At 31.0% G+C, this 25528-nt stretch overlaps 1 protein-coding gene across 1 annotated transcript in view; it reads left to right on the top strand.

Moving 5' to 3' along the window:
• The window catches only part of LOC143056126 (uncharacterized), a 192020-nt gene that overhangs the window by 76154 nt on the left and 90338 nt on the right, over positions 1–25528 (top strand). Inside the window, exons 15-23 of the mRNA XM_076229212.1 lie at positions 2128–2278; positions 2765–2983; positions 6240–6402; positions 7470–7726; positions 13313–13339; positions 14793–14990; positions 21458–21593; positions 22024–22049; positions 24280–24409. Coding sequence (XP_076085327.1) covers positions 2128–2278; positions 2765–2983; positions 6240–6402; positions 7470–7726; positions 13313–13339; positions 14793–14990; positions 21458–21593; positions 22024–22049; positions 24280–24409 — 1307 coding nt within the window. The remainder of the gene's footprint in view (positions 1–2127; positions 2279–2764; positions 2984–6239; positions 6403–7469; positions 7727–13312; positions 13340–14792; positions 14991–21457; positions 21594–22023; positions 22050–24279; positions 24410–25528) is intronic.

Below are 25528 nucleotides of genomic sequence, written 5' to 3'. Positions count from 1 at the left end.
GTAATATACACTGATTCCAAAAAATATATGGTTTCTATACATTTTTATTGGAAATAAATGAGATAATTTGATACTTCCGGTCTAAAACATGTCCTTTCCGGTATCAATTTGATAGATTACTTGACACTGATTCCAAAAATATATGGTTTTATATACTTTTACATCAAATAAGTACGAAACAAAGCTACTTCCGGTTTACATAATGTCATTCCTGGTTAGATTTCAAGGTCATGTACATTGTAACCTAATGAAAAAAGGTCCCATGGCTTTATCGTCTTTAGATATGAAGTTAAAGCAAGGGTCAGAATCTAGAACGTCAAATTCAACTTTGACCTTGAGCTCATTTTCAAGGTCATAAACCAAAGACCTTAAATCAAATTACCGTAGGTCTTTATTATACTTGGTAAATGAGTAATACCACTATACATGTAATTCTAAATATAAAAAGGGAGAAAACTCCCCTTTACGGTCAACCTACCCTTATAATCAAAATTTATGTGTCACGACATGTCGCAACTAACAATTTAGTAACAAAACATTGTCGATATCTTATACAGTTTTTTTTTAAATAAGTGAAATTAAGCCAAAATCAAAATTTAGAATATGACCTTGACCTTACACCTTGACACAATTTTTCATTTTTTCGGACCAAGGATCTCAAATCAAAAGACCCTAGGTTTCTATCGCTTATGGTTTACCAGTTAGAAATGCAAATTACTTATATCAAATACATTAGGGGGAATAATTCTCATATGGAGTCTCCTAATCCTTAAGATATAGCAAGCAATTTGGTAAAATAAATTTGTCGTAATCTTTTACAGTTAAGAAGGAGTACTGGTCACAAGAAAAACATTGTTTGGTGAGATAACTCTAATGTAAAGTGTTCGGTCAAGCAGTGTTAATTTCAAAAACGTATAAAGTGTACGATATCATATTCCAAATATATAAGCGACATCTTATTAAACAATAACTCAGTACAAGAAAAACATTAGACAGAAGAAAAAAGAAATATGGTCTTTCCACCCAGAAAGATCAATTTTGATAAAGAACTATGAAAATTCTGTTTAAAATATCATATCCAGCGTCAAATGATAGCTTACTGTACACTGATTCCATTTTTTTCTAAATAAGGGAGATAAATTGTTACTTCCGGTTTGAAATACGTCTTTTCCGGTTTTATTTGATAGTTTACTTGATACTGATTCCAAAAATATATTGTTTAGACAAGGTCACTTCCGGCTTTTTTTCATGGTCAAATGTCTTGTAACGTAATGCAAAAGGTCCCATGGCTGTACCATGTATACATATGCGGTAAAAGCAAAGGTCAAAATATAGAACGTCAATTTAACCTATGGCCTTGAGTTGAATTTCAAGGTCATGAACCAAGGGCTTCAAATCATTATATATGGTTAATGAGTTATATCACTATAAGCCTAATTTTTTATATAAAAGGGGAGAAAACTCCAATTTAATGTTAGAGTACACTTTTAACAAAAGTTCATGTGTTATGACATGTCGCAACTTACAATTTATGAAAAAATATGTTGTGAACATCTTACACGGTTCTTGAAAGAATTGAAAATAAGTCAAAATAAAAATTATATATGACATTGACCTAATTTTCTTATTTATGGTAAGAACCTCAAATCAAAAGATCCTAGGTCTTTATCACTTACGTTTTACAAGATAGAAATGCATGTCACTTATATCACATGCATAAGGGGAAATAACTATCATAAGGAGTGTTCATATCGCTTCAGTAAAAATAAAACAAATCATGCAGGGATATAACCAGCAATTTTATCATATAAATTTGTCGCTTTCTTTTACGGTAACGGAGGAAATGTAGTCACAAGGAAAACAGTATTTTGGGAGATAACTCTTACAAATAAAATTGTTGGCTTAGTATGGGTGAAAATAAAAAGCGCATAAACTGTACTATATTATATAAGAAATATCTTAGTGACAAATTGCCAAACAAAAAGTTTACGCGAGAAGAAAATAATAATAATCAGAACAAATACAATAGGTCTTTCCACAGAAAAGTGGAAAGACCTAATTACGTTATATATATTGTTTTGCTGTAAGATTATAATAGAAGATTTTATTTATATTAATTCATTTTAGAACTAAAGCTACAGCTTTGAATTGTACAGATATTTTTCCTCTGATGAGAACTAACAATGGAAGCATTGTTGAAGTAGACAGCAATGTTTTCTGTTCTAATTCCAGTTCATCACCAAGTGTCATAGGATTAACCTTGTTTAAATCATCATTGGTAAGTTATACACAGAACCAGTAGATTTGATATTGTGCCATTGTCAAGCTCAATATATTTTTTTTTACAAGTAACTAATATTCTATACTTAAAGGCTCTTTAAACAATCTGTGATAATCGAAAATATATCTTACGCGACATAAGAAACCATTAAAAACTTGTCAGAGCTTGTCTTTATTTCTCATTATGGAAATTTTTTCCTTTTGTTTATTTTGTAGATATTAGTCCCGTCCAAATTTCCTTTTTTAGGCCCTTCGTATACATTTATTTTCTGAAAGCTTGGCATTCTTTAATATGTAAGGATGTTTCTTGTTTTTGTTGCTGTTAGGTTTTTGTCTTATTGACGTTTTTCAATGTCTTATTTTAATGTACCAACGCATCAAGTTGTTTAGAAAAGCCAGTTTAGTCTTGTTAACACATATGTATACCATTGTCTTTATTTGTATTATGTATGTTATGTTGATTCATCAAATTCTTACATTATAGCTAGAGATGTCTTGGGTACCTCTTGACATACCGGCCAAAGTATTTGATTATGAAGTAGGATTCTCTTCAACACCAGGAAGTGCAGCTCCTGACATCATGGCATTTAAGTCGACAAAACAACATGCCCATGTTAGAGTAATGCATACCAATATACCTGATGGGTCACAGTTTTTTATCATCATCAAAACAATCAGTAAATCTAATGTGGAAGGGATTACAGTACGTACATTTTCAAGCAATTAGTAAATTTTATATACTGGGGCTAATAGGATGTGCACAAGCCAGTAGTTATATCAGATATACTAGGGACTACAAAAAGTGCAAGGGATGGTAAACCAAGAGTAAAGCGATAAGGCTAATAAAAATAATGGTCTATTCTTTAGTATTTGAAAAGAAACAAACATTCAGATTTTCTACTCTCATCCATCTATAGTTGCCTACCGCTAGTAATGAAAAATCATGTCCAGACATGACGTTTAATACTAAAAAATGTGTTGAAACATGTGCCATTTCTTGCTTTGATAATTATGCATAGGACTATGTGATATATTGCCATCAGTTGGCGGCCGTCATCGTCATCGTCCTTTGTCGTTTCCTAAAGTTTGTAAGATGTCTTCTCTGAATTTTCAGAACCACTTTTTGTCAACAAAACTAAAGGTCACTAATTCTTTAGTTATTTTGTAGCTTGTGTTTCTATTCCGATCATACAACAAAGAAGGCCGCCATTGCTGAAAAAGAACGGATGTAAAATGCAGTTTTTTTCTAATATGTAGTTCGAAACTCACTTCGGCTTATAAAGATCAATAGGTCAAGAACTTATGGTTTTGGATAATTGTATACGAATCGAACAACCTAATTACATGTAGATGTTAAAACTCCTGATAAAATAATTGTTATAAAATGTCTTGTAGCTATAATTTTGAAAACTGTTATAGATGAAGGGAAATGTACAACAGCAAAATTTTCCTACAAAAAAAGATCTTCCAATAAATTTAAAACTAAATTCTTCTATCGATCCGTTAGATGAGTTATTGCTCTTTTAAGACAATTAAGGACCTATGTTAGAAAGAGACAAACTTTTAAAACAGGAAACATGTTTAACAAAGAAAAACTTTTAAAATACGTCAACTTGATAGATATCGAGAATTGATTCCATATAAGAGTTATTGTCCTTAAAAGATGAGTTTTAGCACTATATGTTTTTGGCAGAATTTAGGATATAAAGAGCGGTCGGGCGACTAACAAAAAGTAAAATCACAAAAATACTGAACTTAGAGGAAGATCAATTGGGAAAGTCCATAATCACATGGCAAAATCAAATAACAAAACGCATCAAAAACGAATGGACAAGAACTGTCATATTTCTGACTTGGTACAGGCATTTTCAAATGTAGAAAATGGTGGATTAAACCTGGTTCTATAGCGCTAACCCTCTCACTTTAATGACAGTCTCATCAATTTCCGATATTTTTACATTGATGCGTTAAATAAACAGACACAATAAATATAATAGTCAAAATATGGGTACATCAGTCATCATCGTTTAACAATTTTAAAAGGAACAATTTAACAGAACACAAAAACATCTACTATCTACGAACACATTTATTGATTTTAGTGTCTGACGTCAGAAAATTTTATACGTCACATAAATTTGTCGTTCAATGTGCGTACAAACAATTTTAAAATTTTCCTGGGAATGTTAGCATACAGGGTTAAAAAATCAAAAGTATGTAAGAATAAATTTAAGAAATAGACCGAGATTTAAACTAGTCCAAAAGTTATATATAGAATTTATAAGAATCCAAAAATAGTTAATTTCACTACGCGATTGAATGATTTTGACGTTTGTGGTTCAACGTATATTGTAATTCATAATAGAAATATATCATAATGACATATAATAGAACAATATCATACTGACGGGATCTTTTAAAGTACAGAGTCACGTTATAAGAACAAAAGAAATACAAAAAGTCGCAAATACAAAACAAACCACAATTAAATAATGAAAGCCAATACAAACACATTGACGAGATGTATAAGTACCGGGCCACGTGAAACGGATATCACATGAAACCATTCAACAGAAAAAGTAATATTAATAATAGAACAAAGACAAATGAAAGAACTATAAAACACGTTGTTAAGATGATAAACAACATCAGTACGAAGAATCTATACATCAAGACCATCGTGTATTATTTGAGAAGTTGATACGGAATATTTATCAACAAGGTCTTGGTACCTTCCGATGAACTTTTTTAGAAAAAGAACGAGACGTTCTTTGACATACCCCTATTTCAACAACTTTCTACTCAGACACTGATGACGTTTTACAAAGTCTGAGTAGGAGCTGCAAGCTCTTGAATATCTAATAAGTTGGGAAATATATATCCAATATGCAGGTGAAGTTGGTAACAGTTTTCGATCAATAACTTATCAACCGTTCTGACTATGCTTTTCAATTTTTTTTTATATAGATATTAATGACAAAAATTGAGGTCATATTCGATAATGATGGTTTTAACTCTAACAGTTTTAAGAGTAATGGTCCTTAATCTATTGAAAAAAAAAGCAATTATGTCTTTTCCGTGAAATAACGTATGGACCGTTTAATCCATGCTTTTGAAATTTTAAAATGTTGTAATTGATGAATATAACGATGGTCAAGTTCGATAAGGTTGATTTATAACTTTGTCGTTCAAGAGTTGTGTTTCTTAATAGATTGAAATATAGCACATTGTGTCATTTTTGTATACCTCTTCATGAACCGTTCGACCAATGCTCTTCAAATTTTATTATTCAGTTACTAAAGTCAAAATGATGGTCAAGTTTGATATAGTCGATTTTCGTGTTTGCCAATGAAGAGTTATGGTCCTTGACATTTATGAAAACCCAGTTTGCTTTCAATATGACAGCTCATTCTTTGGTTTTATTTTGAAACATAAACTATGATAGGTGATCGATTCAGGATCTTGGAAGTCTTCTGTAATTCCCTTCACCACTCTTATATGTTACTCTATTCCAGTTGCCTGTTTAGCTTGATAAATTTTCATAATCATTACAGTATTGGTTAAAGTTGCATTATAGCAAACGCTAAGTGAACATTTTATTTTTACACAGTTTTTAAAGAGTGTCCATTGATGATAGTCTTCCCATTGATGTTATTGTTTGCATCTCGAAGATGGAATTGGCTTGAGTGATACTCATTGTGAACAGCAGGCATTATAAAACAATTTTAAGATTTGAAATCTTCAATTCATATCACTTTAAGTGGAAGATCAAACTTAATGTCAACACATGATTTATATCCGCGAAAATATGAGCCATTTTTACTTTCATTAAGTTTTAAAAAAGATAGCTTCAACTACAAAGATAGAGATGGGACAGTGCACCAAATTGCATTTAAATTATATCTAACCTGTGTACCTTCAGTATAAACAAAGCTATTAAATGTATATGAATATTTCAGACTTTAGGTCCATGTTTCATGGATACTACACCACCACAGATCGTTGGAGGTAGTGGTATTTTTACAGTACAACTTTTGGGGGATTATCTAGTAACAACATGGCCTGGTGCAGCTGTGTCAGATAGTGAAGAATTATTCACACTGGACTATCAATTTGCTATCGGTAAGTCCTCATTCTCTTTGAACATATTTGACAGAGAAATTTGTTCTTTGTGTTATTGTCCTTGTCCATTTTTGTGGCTATTCAGTTTTTAACTGCTTTTTCGTTGTTTACTAAAATTTGATTTTTGTCAAGACTATAAACTGGCCGTCATTAAGCTTCATTAAAGCCTCAATGTGACTTTTAGAAGGGAAACAACCAGACAAGGGCTGTTCCTTACTTCAGATTGTTATCAAGTGCATGAGAGCTGACATTATATTTTATATTGATACGCAATTTCGTCTGTCTTCTTAGAGATTTGCAATAGTGTTATTATTCATCATTCATTGCATGCCAATGGTTTTAGAATAACCTCCTTATCTCAGACATTTTATGATTGCATAAATCTTGTCAGCAAAGTAAGACATTTTGTATTCAACCTTCAAAAAACTTGATCACGGAAAGATTATGTATTCTAATAGGTTAGTAAATATGTAGAAGTGTATGTTTAAAGTCTTGTTTGTTGAAAAAATGTTTGAGTGGAATGTTATGTTAGGATTGTCGTAGTTTCTATTTAATATAATGTCATGTTGTTATTCTATTTTAAATATTTCTATAATATATTCATTAAAAAGTATTGATTACATGACATTCATCTCGATATTTACTTTTTATTAAACAAAAGTTCATAGAAAAGTTGAATAGGATTAATGGCAAAAATTAAAATTATATGAGATTTGTTTATGCATATGTTTTTTTGTTTTTTTGTTTATATTTTTCCAGCCATAGAGAACATTAAGTCAAGCTACAATTTCAAAGTAGAGAGATATTGTGTTGTATTTGGTTTAAAAACACGTTGCTCTGCTTTTATTTGTCTTTGTTAAATGCATTTAAGATATCTTGGAACAATTTCCTTTATAGTATCACTTTCGTGAAAGGAGTTTTTGCTTTGCATTTTTGGAGAATAGCTGTACATTGATATAGCCTCCATATTGTACCCACAATTTAAAAACTGTATATTAAGCGAGATTTAGAAAAAAACAGTTCCTGAAACAATAAATATTCAACGAACTTTTCTAAAATTTGTATAGGCCACAATTCTTACGGAACTGATGTACAAGGCTATCAACCATTAAAATCAGGGAGCAGTTGTGTATTGAGTCAACCACCATCTTGTACAGCTGTCAATGTATCTGATCTAGACTGGTATCTTCATGGAAATCATACATACTATGTATCAGTTAAGGTTACCAACACAGCAGGACAAACAGCCATCCAGTCATCTGGTCCTTATATACATGATGTGCAATTACCAGCTGAGGGAGTTGTTTTAGATATTGAAACTCAGGTACACTTATGATTTTTAACTGTTAAACGCCTGACGTCCTTGTATGACATTGAACTTTGTGGAATGGGTACATAATAAGTCTTGTATGGCTCCACATACATTCAACAATTGCGCCAAAAATAAATAGTTCATTCACCCATTGTAAATTTCAAGGAATTTGCAGGTAACTTATGATAACCTTTTTCTTAGATATTTAACCATGCAATAAGGCAATTAACAGTAAGTTGTTATCAATGAGTTTATGTTTGTGTTACATGTATTAATACATGATAAAGCTAATTTCGATTTTTTGTATACCAAAGCTAATCGAGGAAATAAGTCAAACCAAGAAATTTTCTATTTTTTCTACCCCATTCAAGCCTTGGAGTCGGTAATTGACCGAAACAAAAGACAAGAGATTATGTACTCACAAATAGAGGATAAATAATACTTTTCCAACTACAAATGTTCGACGGAATTGTCGTAAGAGTAGATGCATGATGTGAAAAGTAGAGGTTCCAACCCTGGTCGGGGAAAAAGTATATTCCTTGATCATAAGAAATTCGTTGGACAAGGTTTAATCTACAGTTGTTATTACACATACGCAGACATACATATATATATATATGGTCTGTATCTCGTCCATCTGTTTGTACGTTTGTCTTATTGTCGTTCATTCTGTCGGTGTACCTTCCGTCAGTTCAATATTAAATTGTTGCTTTCTGTTGAGGTAATTAAACAAGGTGTAGTCACATTAATTTGAAACATATCACACATGTTTACTATGACGTGAACCTTTTAAATTACAGTTTTTACTTGGATTACACCGGTCACGAATCGCAGAATAGAAATCTGTTAGTGGGAAATAAGTAGATTCTCATGATAAGGTGTAGTTAACTAAGTTTACCATCAGGGTGGGAGAGAGTATCTTAACAAACAAACTTTAGAACAGACGTCTATATGGAGTTTGAAAAACATCCCTATCAATATATTTATTTTGCGAAAATCCTTACACATGAATCGATTACATTGAAAAATTGTAAATCTATAAGGTATTTCTTATCAAACATACACTATGTGATATCTTAATATCTTAAAAAGATGTGAAGAACATGGAATCATTCATATTATTAGATGAAAACATCAGGACAAAGTTTTTACAAACATCTGAACAGAAATTGTCAACCATGACCCATTGGCAAATAATGGTTCATTTAAATCCAGTGATACAATTCCCACGGGAAACTGCACCCCATTGATATATTTGATGTTCCATACGAGGACACGTCTGTGTATACTTTCATCTAAGAAGGCAACACGACCGTGAGTTTACCAGGGAGGTTTAGTCACATCAGCTTGAAACTTGTTCATATATTTTTTAGGTTAACTTTTAAAACGACCAAAACGTACCACGACAGAACGGTTAAATTGATTTTTGATGTTATTGCCGTGCCTGATTATAAATTTGGTGGTAAAAGGTGACCTAAAGCAAGCACTTATCTTATATCAATACAATAATAGTTTGTGTAAAAGTTGGTATATAAAAATTGTATCCCCTGGTTCAAGACCTCAAAACGGAATGTCGGGATGGATTTTGGACACAAAACCGTTTAGGAATTAAGCGCCAAAAACAAGACTTTGTATACCATGCTTAGTTTTTTATTATTTTCAATCGGGTTTAATGGGAAACATTGGCGAAGATTATTTTCACTTATTTACAGTGGGCTTTGTGATTAATTATGTAAAAAAACCACATCTGTTTGTATTGCCACAATGCATTCATTGATACATTTTATACAAACATTTTGTATACTGATAATTGAGGTTTTATAAATTCATTCTTTTTTTCTTATTTTATGCGCTATAACTAACAAGTGTTATATAGTCACTTCCAATACTAATATGTCAAATTGTGGAAACTGGACACGGTTTGCCCTAAACAAAAGAATTAGAAACAAGAGGTCAAAGTGTATCAAGAAGATACAGCAAGTTGATTTGAATAATATAAAGTTTACACATATTTGTTGTTCTTCGTGCATAAACTGGAATATGAGAGTCATGTTAGATATGACTAAATGTTTGGCATATTTACCAGCGGATCACAGGCTCAAAGACAAAAACGTATTTCTTTTTTTCGGATGAAGACATAACTACAATACAGAAATTTTACTGTAGATCAATCAGAAAGCAAGCATTGTCTTTCTCAGCGATGTAAGCAAAATATGTTTAAAAATTGTTTGTGAATTAAATTTTGTAAAATACAAGTTCAATTTCACCATCCTTATCATTATTTAGTTTACACGTTTCTTGTTTCGATTTATGGCATAAATCACAAATCATATTGTCACTCAAATAGTTTCTTTTTGTTCTATTCATTGCAATGGTATAGGATTCCAAATGTCGCTACTAATCTTATTGTTCATTGTGAACACGCTTACTGGATATTTTGTGCATAGTTTTGGTTCTTGGTCATGGTTGAAGATATCGATTTGATGTTTTGTGATATGTTTTATCTTGACAATTTACAGATCAAGTTTGAATTTGTTCATGTTAGATGATTTTGTGCAGAGTTATGGTCCTCGTACTTAAAAAAATCACTCAAATAGATAGTTTTTCTTTCTTTTTTCGTCTTGATTGAATGTATCGATTATATTTGATAATTGGTACTGAAGTATATAGTTTTGTCCTGACAAGTTACAGATCAAGATCGACTTTTGTTGAGGTCTGAGGATTTTGTGCAGGGTTATGGTCCTCTTCCTTAGAAAAAAATCATTTAATAATCAATTTTCGACATTTTTTTCGTCATGCTTGAAGATATTGGATGGATATTTGTTATATAGTAAACACCATGACAAGTTACAGACCAAGTTCGCATTTTGTTCAAGTATAATTAACAATTAACAGACTTAACAAACAAATTATAAAATCATCACAGCAGGATTACATGTGAAAGTACGTACTAGTAATTTGTATGAATATTGATAATTAGCATATCATTAGAATTGTAGGGATGCCACATTGCAAATAAATCTTTGTTTTAATTAACACAATTTCTATTGCAACAAATGCTCTTATATTATTCTTCTTTTATAAGATTACATTTGAATTATAAATAATCTTGGATATTTTATTTCAATATTCATTAACCCAAACTTGTACTTCATGTATAATCACTTCGTAAAAAAATATCATAGGAAACAACACTGCCTTTGCTTTGTGTTCTTTCTTTATGTTGGTTTTAATTAGATTCTTTTGATTGCCATTAACCATTATTTTTTTTATTTTTTAAGTCAAACAAATGCCAGCCTATGATACATCATTCTGACACACACCAACATGTAAATGGTATTTCAACAAACAAAAACTTGTTATTATTATATTATTATTATAAGTAACAAAATAACAACACACTGTAACTTAATATAAATTAAAAATAAGTGATGCTGTAGGTGTTGGACCTTAACGTATGCACTGACATCTGTATTATCATTAGAGGGGAATAATTGACATAATATTTCTCATTCAAGTCTTGTATTTTTTCTGGTTCTTTAATATACTGAATCTTACCGTGTATTTATATTTATGGACCCCGTTTCTAAATTGGTTCACGTTGAGGTCAAAAGCTTCCATAATTAAATTTCGTTTGATTCCATCATAAATCGAATTCTTAGGGTTCTTTGATATGCTGAATATTAGTATGTATCGCACCGCGGGTAAATTAGCACGTTGTGATTGGTTTAACGCCGTCACGTGGTGACCCCCTATGAGACCGTAGGGGTTAGTAAATTTCATAAGGGGTTCATGACGCGTTAATGATGACGGCATCTATTAATGTAATAAAGAGAAATTTTGATTAGAATCAATATCAAAAATAGATACAACATCAAGTTCTAATTTTAGAGTAGAAACTATGTATAAATATAGTTTAAATGTACTGTTCATTATAACATATTTGGGAAATAAATTAAAGATAAGTTTTATAGATTTTTAAAGACATTTTACTAATGATAATTGATATTTTTGAAATTGTTTTTTTTTTTTTTTTTTTTTATTTTGATTTTAAGAGCTTTGTGGTAGGGTTGATTGTTATACTGCTGAAAAAAAAATTGAATGATACTATATATATAGAGAGAGCCCAGGTGGTCGTGTGGTCTAGCGGGACGGCTGCAGTGCAGGCGATTTGGTGTCACGATATCACAGTAGCATGGGTTCGAATCCCGGCGAGGGAAGAACCAAAAATTTGCGAAACCAAATTTACAGATCTAACATTGTTGGGTTGATGTTTAGACGAGTTATATATATATATATATATAAGTTTTGACCAATTTACTTGTCTATCGTATACTAATTGTCTTATATCTCAAAAACTGTAATCTATAGGAAAATCTACGTGATCAAAAGATGCTACCAACTGTATTAGATAGCTCACAATATAAGAAATTGTCTTTAGGATTTTTTTAAAAGTAATTTCAAGTTTATTTTTTTCTATAATCTTGAAGTTGAAGATAAAAAAATGAGAATCGCAAAATTGAAAGGCAAAACATGCTCTCTAGAAATGCCTGCATAGGTGAACCCATTGGATGACTCTATATAGGTGTTGCTGCCTTTAAAGGGGCACTAGCTGTCCAATTTATGTTCACCAGTTTGACTCAAATTCGCGTAATTGATTTATAACAATGTAAAACATTTTTTCAATTGATGAAAAGTCTAAAATAAACAGTTTGCTTGGCATGAGTTTGGTAAAATGTAGCTTCGTTTTGTGGGTATTATAGTCGCCATCTAATTAACTATCGAGTTAACCTCAGAAGTCACACGTTGACCATATAAGCGATGTAAACATAAATATAGATATAAATAAATTAAGCGAATTCGTGCTATTGGTTTTTTTCTAGGGTTGTTTAATTTAATATTATACATTACAAATTTAGGTTTATAATCGTTTTTACCTATATAAGAATATTTTTTGGACGAATCAGTCAATCAAATGATTGACATTTGTTTCACTTTCAATGTTGACATTGTTTTCCTTTAAATAATTTACACGCACAATGCATGCGTTATCTATCTCTAGCTAAGGAACTAAATTGAAATTCATATGAATACGGATTCAATGAGGTCATGATATCCACTTGCAAGTTAATAATTCATCATCAATGTTTCTTAGCTTATTTTGACAAAATTGGACCATACTTACTGCTATTTCACTATTTCAATTTCATTAATGATTAAACCAAAAAAAAAATTCATATTTTAGTTGTTTTTATATCTCGTAGCTAGTGCCTCTTAATAGATTGGTGAGTTTTCAACTAAAATCTTAAAAACTAAAATAGATAAGTTAAGACTATAAACAGGAACAATAATCAGCAATATAAGTTCTATAAAACTTTGCGTATACCAAAACATTCAATGACTCCTTTCAAGACTTATTGCTATTAAAATAACCTTTTTTAAATTAATTTTGTCTATTATTTTGCAAACGTTTTTTTAAATGTGAATATTTAGGTTAATAGGAGCTTGTTTTTATAAAGACCGGTGTATCCAAATTATTAATGTTATTTAATTCTAATGTTTGCTCCAATTATTCTTATTTTTAATTATATTTTTTAGGATATCCCAACACACATCCAATTCAAGGTATGTAAACACTTAAATCCTAAAAATAGCTTAAAAGTTTGAATCGTACTTAATACAAGTATTACGTTTTTAAAAGTTTTGCCTATAACAAATTGGAGAGGAGCTGCATAAGTTCAAAACACTAGATAGTCCAATATATAAGCAATTTTGTCGAGCCTTCGACTTTTTTCGAAAAAGCGAGACATAACGATCCTACATTCTGTCGTCGGTGTCGTCGTCGTGGTTGTTGTCGGCGGCGTGCACAAATATTCACTCTGTTAAAGTTTTTTTTAAATTTTAATAACTTTCTTTAAAAATCCTGTTTATCCATATTTTACTTATAAATGGACTTTGTTTTTCTGCCAGTTAATTACATAACATTCACTCTGTGGTTAAAGTTTTTTAAATTTTAATAACTTTCTTAAACTATCCTGGATTTCTACCAAACTTGGACAGAAGCTTGGTTATGATCAAAAGCTAGTATCTAGAAGGAAATTTTGTAAAAATATATTTCCTGTTTTTCCGTATATTTTTTTAATTATGTACGTAGTTTTCTTCCAGTTACGTTACATACAATCTGCAGTTAAAGTTCCTGAAACATTTATTAACTTCATAAAGTAGGCAAGACACTGGGTTCCGCGGAACCGTTACAATTTATTTAAGGAAAGATACAATGAAAGCCACTGCCAAGATTCTTAACTCAACAACAAGCAGTTGCCATGTTAAACATTGATGTCTCTCGGAAATATGAAAGATAAAAACCTTCCCAATCAGGACTCTGTACTATTTGATGCAAGACATTGTTTGTAGCTAGGCTCTCTTCAAAATCATTAAGTCCCGGTATAAAGTGAAACTCATGTTTTTTTCCTTTGTTTACATACTTTTTGTTATAGTGATTAAGATTTTAACACAATGTTAACTGCTGTACAGTTGTGTTTGACATTTTTACCTATTTTGTCTGTTTGTTTTGTTTACACGTCGTTGTCAATACAATGGAAATGTGTCCGACTGTAATATAAGTGAGAGGTTTAGCTAGCTATAAAACAAACTTTAACTCATCCTTTTCTACATAAGGATATGTCTGTAACAAGTCAGAAATATGAGAGTTATTATCAAATATTTCGTTTGTATGTGTGTTAGCGTTTGTTTTTGTTGGACTTCGGTGTTCCTGTTGTTCCATTGTTTTTCTCTTATAATTGACATTTTCCCTTGGGTTTGGTTTGTAACCCAGATTTGTGTTCTCTCAATCGATTTAAGACTTTTGAACACCTGTATACTACTGTTGCCTTTAGTTATCCATTCGTTTGATTTGTTAGAGCTTTTGATTTTGTCATTTGCTTAGGAACTTTCCGTTTACAATTTTCTTAGAGATCAGTGTTTTTACTATTTTGCTTTATGGTAGATACAGTCTCATCTAAATGAATAAACTTAAACCTGTTAAGAATTAAAACTTATTCAGGTGTTGTTCTTATAGGATATACAAGACTTAGACTTTCAGACAGCTACCAACATAATTGCTGCACGTTGGTCCGGATTTGCACATCCACATTTAAATGTTACCTACAGAGTTAGTATTGGTACTACCATTGGAGGAAATGATGTTGTATCTGCGAAGGATGTGGGTATCAGTCTACTTCACAAGGAAACTGGGCTGTCTCTAACACCTTATCAGGTAATGTTTATTTCTGAAGACAACATTGGTGTCTGTACTATTTGTGTATATTTAAAGGATGTGAGTACCGTATTGCCTCCTGAGAAATCAGGACTGACATCTTTCTTCTAGGTAGTAATCTTCTTCAGTCGTCACGTGTGAAATGGCGTCGTGAAGAAAAACCCGTGCAAATGGATTTGCTAATGCATTATCTGTAAACTTATAGCTTTCATGATCCTTGGGATAATTTTGCAGACTCAAAGACTGATAAGAACTTCGGTTTTGCAGCTACTAATGCATATCCCTAATATCAGTTTATTATATTAATTTATGAATTACAAAAACTTTATATTCCAGAGGGTTGAAGTTCTTGTATACTGATGATTTCCGTATTTTATGTCTGTTATATGCCGTTGTCCTTGACCTGATTTTCAGGTTTAGCAAATACTTGAATGTTTGTTGTTTGTTTCATATGAATTTCTCACTTACTCTGATTAATAAGATAACAACGTTTGATAAATGAGTTCCTTTAAAGGTTTAAATGCAACTCAGTTAGGCTCCTCTTGACCCTGACCTTATATTCTGGATCAATGATCAGCAATAAAATGCGTGATTTTCTCCGTTTCTCAGGTACTATAAGCAGAATGTCAACTACATGTTCTCTATAGAATAATTTATGAGGGGCACATGTATGTCTGGAAGTTTTCTCCTGACCTTAAACACTTTGTCATGTTTAAATGGTTAATGAGAAGATTTTTTTCAAATACCAAGGATGTTCGCTTGTCATGTTTCGGAATCCTGTGGTTATATCCAACTGTGTTGTGTGTATAGAACGGTTGTAAGGCTATATTGACGTCTAGCAGGTATCACCTAACTTTAACTTTATTTTTATACGTCATTGGTTAATAAACTATATTTGGGTATGTGGAATGAGGGAAACGACAGGGTTAACCTAACATTTATTTCATCGTTCATTGTTCAATGTTAGTTGTTTCTGGTTTGGTACTCTTATCATTTGCCATCTGTAATATATCAACTGTATTTCGTACATTGAATTGTGTACATTTCTGCTTTATAGGGTTCATCTGATCATGAGCTCATTTTCATTTTTCTTTTATCAATGTTTGATCTCCCTGGTTAATAGAAATAAGAAGATGCGGTATTAGTGACAATGAGACAACTTTGCATGTAAGTCACAATTTGTAAAAAATAAATAACTATAGATCAAAGTACGACCTTCAACACCGAGCCTTGTCTCACATCGAACAGAATGTTATAAAAGGTCAAAAAATGACTAATGGAAATACATTCAAATAAGAAAACCAACGGTATAATCTATTGAACGTTTGAACGTTTTAACAGGCGACAAACTTCACCCTAACATAAAAAAACTAGTGTAACATGACAAAATAGAAAGACACACTATACAATATCAATTGAAAATCCTTAACTCGATCAAACAGACATATTAACAAAAATAAGTACATGTAACATACATTGAACCAATAAATTTGATATATGACACAATGTAATTACAATATCCAAAAACGGGGAGATAAAACAATTTTCAAAAGACAACTTAAACATGAGACAAAACGACATTAAATAAAATAACGTACACAGGTTAATTTAAATACAATAATTTTGTTGTAAGAGGTACGGTATTATTTTTTTTCAAAATTAACAGATTTGTTGTTTATTTTACCAAAACAGAAGTAAAAATTATCGTCATACTCAATACTTAAAAAAGGTGGTTTATATTGACAAAAGTGAAATCGAAACAACACAAAATAAGTAAAAAATAACATTGACTTTAATTTGTTTGATTTTTTATGTTTTAACAACACTTTTACTCACCAGTTTTTATTTAATGGAGGAAGCTGGACTTCCAGGAGAAAACCACCGACCTTCGATAGTAAAACTGACTATCCTAGTCAATTAAGGTTGGAGTTCAGGGAATCCGCACAAGGAAGGTTCGAACTCACAGCCTCATTGTTGACTGGCTAGTAATTACAATAGTAACTACTTAGACCACTCGGCCACCGGTGCCCTTTGTATACATTGAATAACTACAATGCATTACAAATTGTGTCAAAAGGTCAAATTAACACGAACATATAGTTTGAGAGAGAGTACTCGCAGTTACGAAAAGCCAGATAAAGGCTGAACACAATTAATAATAAAAAAAAACCTTGAGCAGAGAATAAATTCAATTAAAACAGATCCAAGGGATTTAGTGTTTTAAAATCATGGACAGTTAAAAAAGACATGACTTGTGCAATGCCAAAATATAAGTTTCGATAGATCTTAGATAGTAAGGATTTATACAGTACCTTATAATTAATATATATCATGTTATATATAGATAAAGCAATAAAAACAAATAAACATGAATGTGTAATTATGCATCCAAGAAACTATTTGAAAAAAATAAAAATTTAGCTATGTTTTAATTTTTTATTGACAAAACCGATATTTGTGCCATTGGACATTAATAAGATAATCTTTACTTATAGGTTTGTTTAAAGGTTCGATGAGTTTATATCACAGAGGGATTTTCGCGCTTTAAGTACAATATAACCGTAAAATTTAGGATGTCAAATACCGTTTTTAAAGGGACATTAGCTGTCAAATGCATGTTCACCGATTCGACTCAAATTCTCATATTAGATTTACATGTATAACAATGTAAAATATGAATCTATATTAAACAAAGTCTAAAAGTAATCAATTTACAGAGTATGGGCATGATAATATGTAGCTGCGTTTTGTGTGTATTTTAGTTTAAACGCCATCTAATTAACTATCGACGTTACCCCGAAAACAACCAATGGTCACATTACACGATATAAATATAAACATACATACATATAAATAGATATAGATATAGTGCAAATAGATTTTTCTATGTCTGTTTGATTTAATTTTTAAGGTTAAAAAAATAAATTAATGTTCGATATGGGAGAACTTCACACACTTGCATAACGAACGTTGGGATATATAAATGAACAACGTAGGATGGAGCCAAAGGAACATCGTCGTATATAAAAGGAATTTTGCAATAGAGATTGAAACATCGTCTCTTTCGTCTTAAGTTTAAGTATGATGTTTCCATTTAGTAATTGAAATTTGTAAGTCTAGAAAAGGATAACTACTGCTGTATATGTTATATATGTTTCATGTATTTAATGTATTTTTCTTGATAAAAGTCGATAGTATATATTTAGAGAACTCTGCATTATATAAGTCTAATGTCGACATAAATAAGAGGTCAATCAAAATCACGTATTAAATCTAAAATCTCTAAAGCATTTTTAACACTTCGAAAATAAAAAAAATACCATTATTGTTATAAACTTTATTACAAAAGTTGATAACAAGTTCTTTTAAAGTAGTAAGGGAGGTAGTTAGAAGCACTGACATATGAGTGGTAGGGCACTTACTAGATGCGGAGACGAGACGAAATTTAAATAGTTGTATCGGTTATTTAAGTAACCAGTACATGTACAAAGTCGATACTTTGAAATGTTCGGAAGGCGTTTTATGCTGGGAAGTGGCTGTGATATGATGGTTTACAATTATACTCTCTATGGAGCGCTAGGAACTGAATGTAGTAGAATTGACAATTTCGTTTTAAAAACTTCTGTGTAGTATATGCGACATACCTGAGGGACCGTTCAATATTTACCAGATGGATGGGCCGGTGCATTCTTAATATTGTTTCATTAAAAAAGCTAACGCCCATCCTTTTAAATTCTGAAAAAAAGTCCTTGCCCATCTAAAAAAAATCTATAAAAAAAGTCCTTGCCCCTCTAAAACTATAAGACAATCAAAAATGATTTAGGTTCTTTTTCTATTTTAAAGTTTTTAAAATTTTATGTCTTGAAATCAAACTTTGGTGTTAATACAAACTTTAAAATGTGCTAGTTAATTCCATATATATATGTATACATTTAGTTCAAATATGAATATTCCTTTATCTGTTCTACTTTTGGAAAAAGAAATTATGGTCCTTTTAAGCAAATATAGGCAGGCATGTTTTTGAATTTGATGCAGCCTTTTTCGCCTATTAATTAATTCCCTAAATTTGACAACTAAACACCAAACTATCAAAAAACCTAGCATTCTGTAAGATTGATATATAAATGAGAAAGCTGTACAGTTATATAAAAATCTAAGTTATTTTAAAAAGTTAAAAAAAAATTTAAAGGTGACCAGTCACCATCCAAATTTGGTCCAAACTTAAAATTGCAGCTTTTTTTTTTAAAGCTATTAACTAAATCCATAAAAATGACAGCAAAAAAACAAAGTACTAAACAGCCTGGCATTCAGTAAGATCAATATAAAAATGATTTAGCAGTAGAGATTTATGAAAATGCAAGCTGATTTGAAAAAGTTATGAACATATTTAAAGATGACTATCTTGAAATAACCTAAAACAGAAAATTTAGCTTTTTCTTAAACCTTTTTATTAAATCCATAAGAATGACAGCAGCACAACAAACTACCAAACAACTTGGCATTCGTTTAGATCAATATATAAATGAAATAGCTGTAAAGTTTTATGGAAATCCATGTTGATTTGAAAAAGTTATAAAAAAAATTAAAGATGACTATCTGGATTTAGCATAAACTGAAAATTTTAGCTTTTTCTTAAACCTTGTTATTAAATCCGTAAGAATGACAGACATACACCAAACTACCAATCAACGTGGCATTCTGTAAGTTCAATATATAAATGAAAAGGCTGTATAGTTTGATGAAAATCCAGGTTGATTAAAAAAAGTTATAAAAAACATTAAAGATGACTATCTAGATTCAGCCTAAACTTAAAATTCTAGATTTTTTTACCTATTTATAAAATCCATAAAAATGACAGCAATACACCAAAGTACCAAACAAACTGGCTTTCTGTAAGATCAATATATAATTCAGATAGCTCTTGAGTTTTATGAAAATCCTAGTTGATTTGAAAAAGTTATAAAAAAAATTAAAGTTGACTATCTGAATTTAGCCTAAAATGAAAATTTGAGCTTTTTTTCTTACCTATAAATAAAATCCATAAATTTAACAGCAATAGACCTAACTACCAAACAACCTGGTTTCCTATAAGATCAATATATCAATGAATAAGCTGTATAGGTTTTTGAAAATCCAAATTGATTTGAAAAATTTACAAAAAAATTAAAGTTGACTATCTGAATTTATCCCTAACTAAAAATTTGAGCTTTTTTTCTTACCTATTAATTAAATCCATAAATTTAACAGCAATACACCAAACTATTAAACAACTTGGTATTCCATAAGGTCAAAATAATTTATAAGATAGTCCGAACAGAAAATTTTAGCTTTTTTAATCCTTAATTAAATCCTTAAAGTTGAACGAAAAGAACCAAGCTACCAGTTTTTGAGTGCCCGCAAAAGAAATTTCTTACACACCGATGAAATGGATAAAAAATTTTCCTATAAAATATGTTCTGGCCCATCCACTAAATATTTTAAAAAAAGTTCTCGCCCATCCAAATATTTCCACAAAAAAAGTGCTTGCCCCGCCCCATTTTGCACCGGCCCATCCATCTGATAAATATTGAACGGTCCCTTATTGGCTGCTCTCTCTGCCCGTATGAACACAAACCGCTTTTGGAGTATTTGGAATATGTTATTGTTTATGCTTGAAATGGGTTTAATATGAACCCTATTATTATTTCATAATGATTTCATCATGAAATATACGATTATCAACTGTATTCATCATTGTATTCCAATAAAATTTTGTCAGATTTTGCACGTTTGCAACAATTTTTACAGAATGCCGAGAGAGCGTCTTGAATGACATGACGACGATGTTTCTAATCTATAACGGCTGGACATGTCTGTTTTTGAGACACTATAAGAACAACGTCAACTTTATTATGCGCATGGAATGAATGATCGTAAGGTTTGCATGTCTGTCAGTCATATAGCATCTGACCTGGACTAAATTTTCGCTGTTCATTAATTAATGTTAAGTTTTCATACTTTGAAATGTTTCTTGAACACTATAAAGAATAGGTTAACAATAGTTGATATATATATAACGATTTTAAGGTATACAAGTCTGTCTGATATGGTTTATCTGACTTTGAAAACATTGTCACGGATCCTTAAATATGCTAATTTGATGTAAACAATTGTAATAAACCTTTATCTTTAAGACTTGGAAAAGTAATCATGGTCATTGATAGAGCAGGTGAGACATTAAAGCCTCTGTATTTTTGTTAAATTTATTTGGATTTCAGACACTACAGAATTTGTTTTAGATCAAAACATCACAAAATTATCAAAAATAATCAGAATAAAGATGAAAACTGGGTAGAAAACTTTCCAAAATATGAAGAAACAACTCAGGGAATAAAAAATTACTTAAAACATCTACACATTTTTCGTTTGGGTATTTAAACTTTGATCATCATCTTAGTTATGTTAATGGCTAAACCTTTCATTTTCAGAAATACTATTTCACTGTAACAGCTAAGACTTCAGCAGGGAATGTATCGAAATCGTCTGACGGTGTTACAATAGTTATAGAAAATGATGTTCTATCAGGAGTTTCAATTTTTGATGGAGAACCTTGTAATATGACTAGTAAGTTAATTTCAGCAGATCAATAGTATGCCTAACAGACCATGTTCCCTTTGCTAACTTTTTCGTTTCCTTCTATTCATAACAATACAGCTATAAAATATTTTGATTAAATCTGTTCGATTTTTTTCAGCTTTCCAAATTTGTACATTTATCAGAGATTTATTTAACGTCAACTCTAGTTAAGGGATAGGTGCTGTCCTGATGAAATTACAAACACATATACATTGTATATATTGAAAACTTATAAAACTTTTTCAAATCGATATAGGGAGAAATCTTGATAACATTCCTAAATAATCAGATATGACATTTATGACAACAATATAAAACTTTTTAGTTCTATTATATATGTTTTCCTTAAAAAATCATTTGTAAGAAAGGTTTGACAATAGAATAACTAAAATATACTGTTTGACATTTTTCATTTCAGATAAAATGTTAGAACATCATATGGAGGTCAGTATAATATATTATCTTACCTCCTATACATTTCTAGGAATATGATTCGTTAAAAGCGTCCTCGTGGAAACTGTGTATATTTAATATTAGGTCAGTTGGGAAAAAGTAAAATCACAAAAATACTGAACTAGAGGAAAATCAACTCGGAAAGTCCATAATCACATGGCAAAATCAAATAACAAAACGTATCAAAAACGAATGGACAAGAACTGTCATATTCCTGACTTGGTACAGGCATTTTCAAATGTAGAAAATGGTGGATTAAACCTGGTTCTATAGCGCTAACCCTCTCACTTTAATGACAGTCTCATCGAATTCCGTTATATTTACATTGATGCGTTAAATAAACAGACACAATAAATAAAAGTCAAAATATGGGTACATCAGTCATCATCGTATAACAATTCTAAAAGGAACAATTTAACAGAACACAAAAACATCTACTATCTACGAACACATTAATTGGGAGGCGGGGATTATTTCATACACGGTTAGTAGTGGAGTTACGTCCCTTTAGAAAAACATAACAGTACTGAGAAAATATCTTTAAGGTTTCAACCGACGAAGAAAGTGAGGATAAAGTGAAATAAATTCATAAAACACATTTAAATCTAACAAGTTGTCATTGTTGGCATCTGTTTTTGCAGGATCAAAGGAAGTAGTTTCTTAATCATGTTAAGCATTGCTAACTGTATTGAAGACTTGCTCATTTTAATAGGTCATTTGTCTAAATGTTACACGTTAAAATAGTCAGTACGATAAATTCGTTACATAGTGTGCTAGTGACGTAATACGGTATATATGGGGTCAGTAACTTCCATATTGGGATTCGAGCTTCGCTCTCACCCCATATGGAATTTACTGACCCTATATGTACCGTATTAGGTCACTAGCACACTATGTAACTAATAAACTCTCCTGTTCCCAATGCAAATTATGTGTTCTGCATCCTTTGCAATGTATATTATCAATCTAGTGTGTTATTATAGTTATGTGTTGTTATGTCTTTAAACAGCAATGCAATTGATATTATACTAACAAAGGCCAGAGGCTCTTGACTTGGGACAGGCGCAAAAATGCGGCGGGGTTAAACATGTTTGTGAGATCTCAACCCTCCCCCGATACCTCTAGCCAATGTAGAAAAGTAAACGCATAACAATACGCACATTAAAATTAAGTTCAAGAGAAGTCCGAGTCTGATGTCAGAAGATGTCACCAAAGAAAATAAACAAAATGACAATAATACATAAATAACAACAGACTACTAGCAGTTAACTGACATGCCAGCTCCAGACTTCAATTAAACTGACTGAAAGATTATGATTTCATCATATCAACATCAGGCACAATCCTTCCCGTTAGGGGTTTAGTATTATACCATCATAACATATATGAAAAGAACATAACCCGTGTCATGCCAACAAAACTATTTTATGAATTAATGGTTAAAACAATCATTGATTTACTTCAAATGTGAATTTTGAAATGCTTGTTAGCTGAGTAAAGACGGTTGTGGGACAATTTCTAAAAATCTGACTCAAACTTAAAAAAACGCGTATTCAGTTTGATGTTTTACTTGTTACTAACAAAATCTAAGGCAATGTCAACATTTAATTCAAGGTTATCAATGCATCTATATAACGTGACCTGCTGTCTTCTCAAACCACATATATTTATGGAAAACGATTACACCATGTAATCATAGACCAATAGTAAATTCTGAAATTTTAAAGTGTACAACTAATAGTGAATTTCAATGACTGCATTACAGAGTAAACGTTTTGAAATTTGAAAAACAAACCCTGTACGTCAGATTTTGTTTTTGTGTTTTGATAGTAACTGGTTTTATTCTTACTCAAAAATGTCATTTACGTGATGGGACATATTTTTGCCATTTGTCTTCATTGCAAAATAAACGAAACAAATCACTGTTTACCATTTTTCAATTTTAGATTACATTTCCTTACCTTGACTTCAGTAGATTGATAATTATACGTGCGATAACAATTTTCATGGAGTTCATTACATTGGAATAGATGAACTACAAATTTAAATAGCATATGAGATACAATTTGTTCTATAGGCTTATATGCAGACCTTTTGAAATCCACGAAAAAAATATTATGGAACACACTATTTGGTTCCCTTAAATCACGAAAATATGTGGATCCGCAATAACTACAATTACCAATACAACTTAACATTAAAAGTATTTGTATCCCTCTAGGACCACAGATTATATTGTTCAGATGGCATCCAGATGTCCACAAATTCATTGAAAGCTTACTGGACTATACCAGATATTATGAAGTCTTACACCACTGATGCATACGTTGCTATAGAGAAGGGTGTTGGAAGTAAGTTTTTTTTCCAGAGAATTGAGTTTGTATATTTCAATATAAGGTTTTATAGCATAATAGTTCTACTGTCCTTTTTATTTCAGTGTAGCATTTACAATGCACATTACAATGTCGCAGTTTCGCCCCCATAATTTTAATCATTAGTATGATGCCGTTATATTTTTCATATCTTTATTTTTTTCATTCTTAAGAATTTATTTTTTCAATCTTATATTGACCAAATACAATGTTTAAAATGGAAGAAGTGCGTAAAAGCTGTGTTTCCGCAGATGACAATATTGTGGGCAACTGTAGAAGTTGTTATGATTTACTGTAGGCGTTATTATAGGAAATTGATGATGTAAAATACTTTTTTAACATTTATTACAGGGTTTTTCTTTGTTTTAAGTGATCAGCACTTGCATCAGAAACATATATTTTGGTTTTTACTCATTTTGTTAACTTTTACTCGATTTTCAGGAAACATGTGCTGTTTATCAGAAACACGCTTTTTAAAAATGCTTTTTACAAATGACTATCACTCTGCTTAAAGTTTGAATTGTTTGCATATATGAATTCATTATATAGAAGACAGAATATGCTATCAAGCTGACTTTTTGAAAATATTAAATTTTTTGTCCTTGACCTTTGATGTTGATTTGACGGAGATTGCACCGTACGACTATTTTACGTCCGAAAAAACAGATAGTACAAATTTTTAGCTTTCGATTTTAGATTTCGAACGATATAAATTCGAGCCGTGTGTTAGGTTGGTGCATTGAGAATTTAATCTTATGATTAAAGTCTCTCCACTGTTATTTTGTTTTCTTTTCTCCATAAAATTTAGTTTGTTGCATTTAGCAAGACGATGGAGTTTGTTACACATCAAATACTTTGTCAAATCGTTATAAATTTTTTTTGCAGTTAACATTTACAGTATGTTTGGGCTAAATTTGTTTCACATAATAGATATGTAAAACTTCATGGAATGTTATCAAACGTGGACAAAAATCATAGGTGAGACGCAGGGTTTCACAGAACCCTTTAAAAATGTTTTAATTTTAAAGTTGTCAACCCGTAACAACCACTTTCTGCAGCTCCATCTAATATATTAAGTTCATTTGGATAAAAAAAAAA

This window comes from Mytilus galloprovincialis, chromosome 13 (assembly GCF_965363235.1).
Source record: "Mytilus galloprovincialis chromosome 13, xbMytGall1.hap1.1, whole genome shotgun sequence".
NCBI classification, from domain to species: domain Eukaryota; kingdom Metazoa; phylum Mollusca; class Bivalvia; order Mytilida; family Mytilidae; genus Mytilus; species Mytilus galloprovincialis.
Note: the sequence above shows the minus strand (reverse complement) of the source record. Positions and strands in the feature narration are given on the sequence as shown.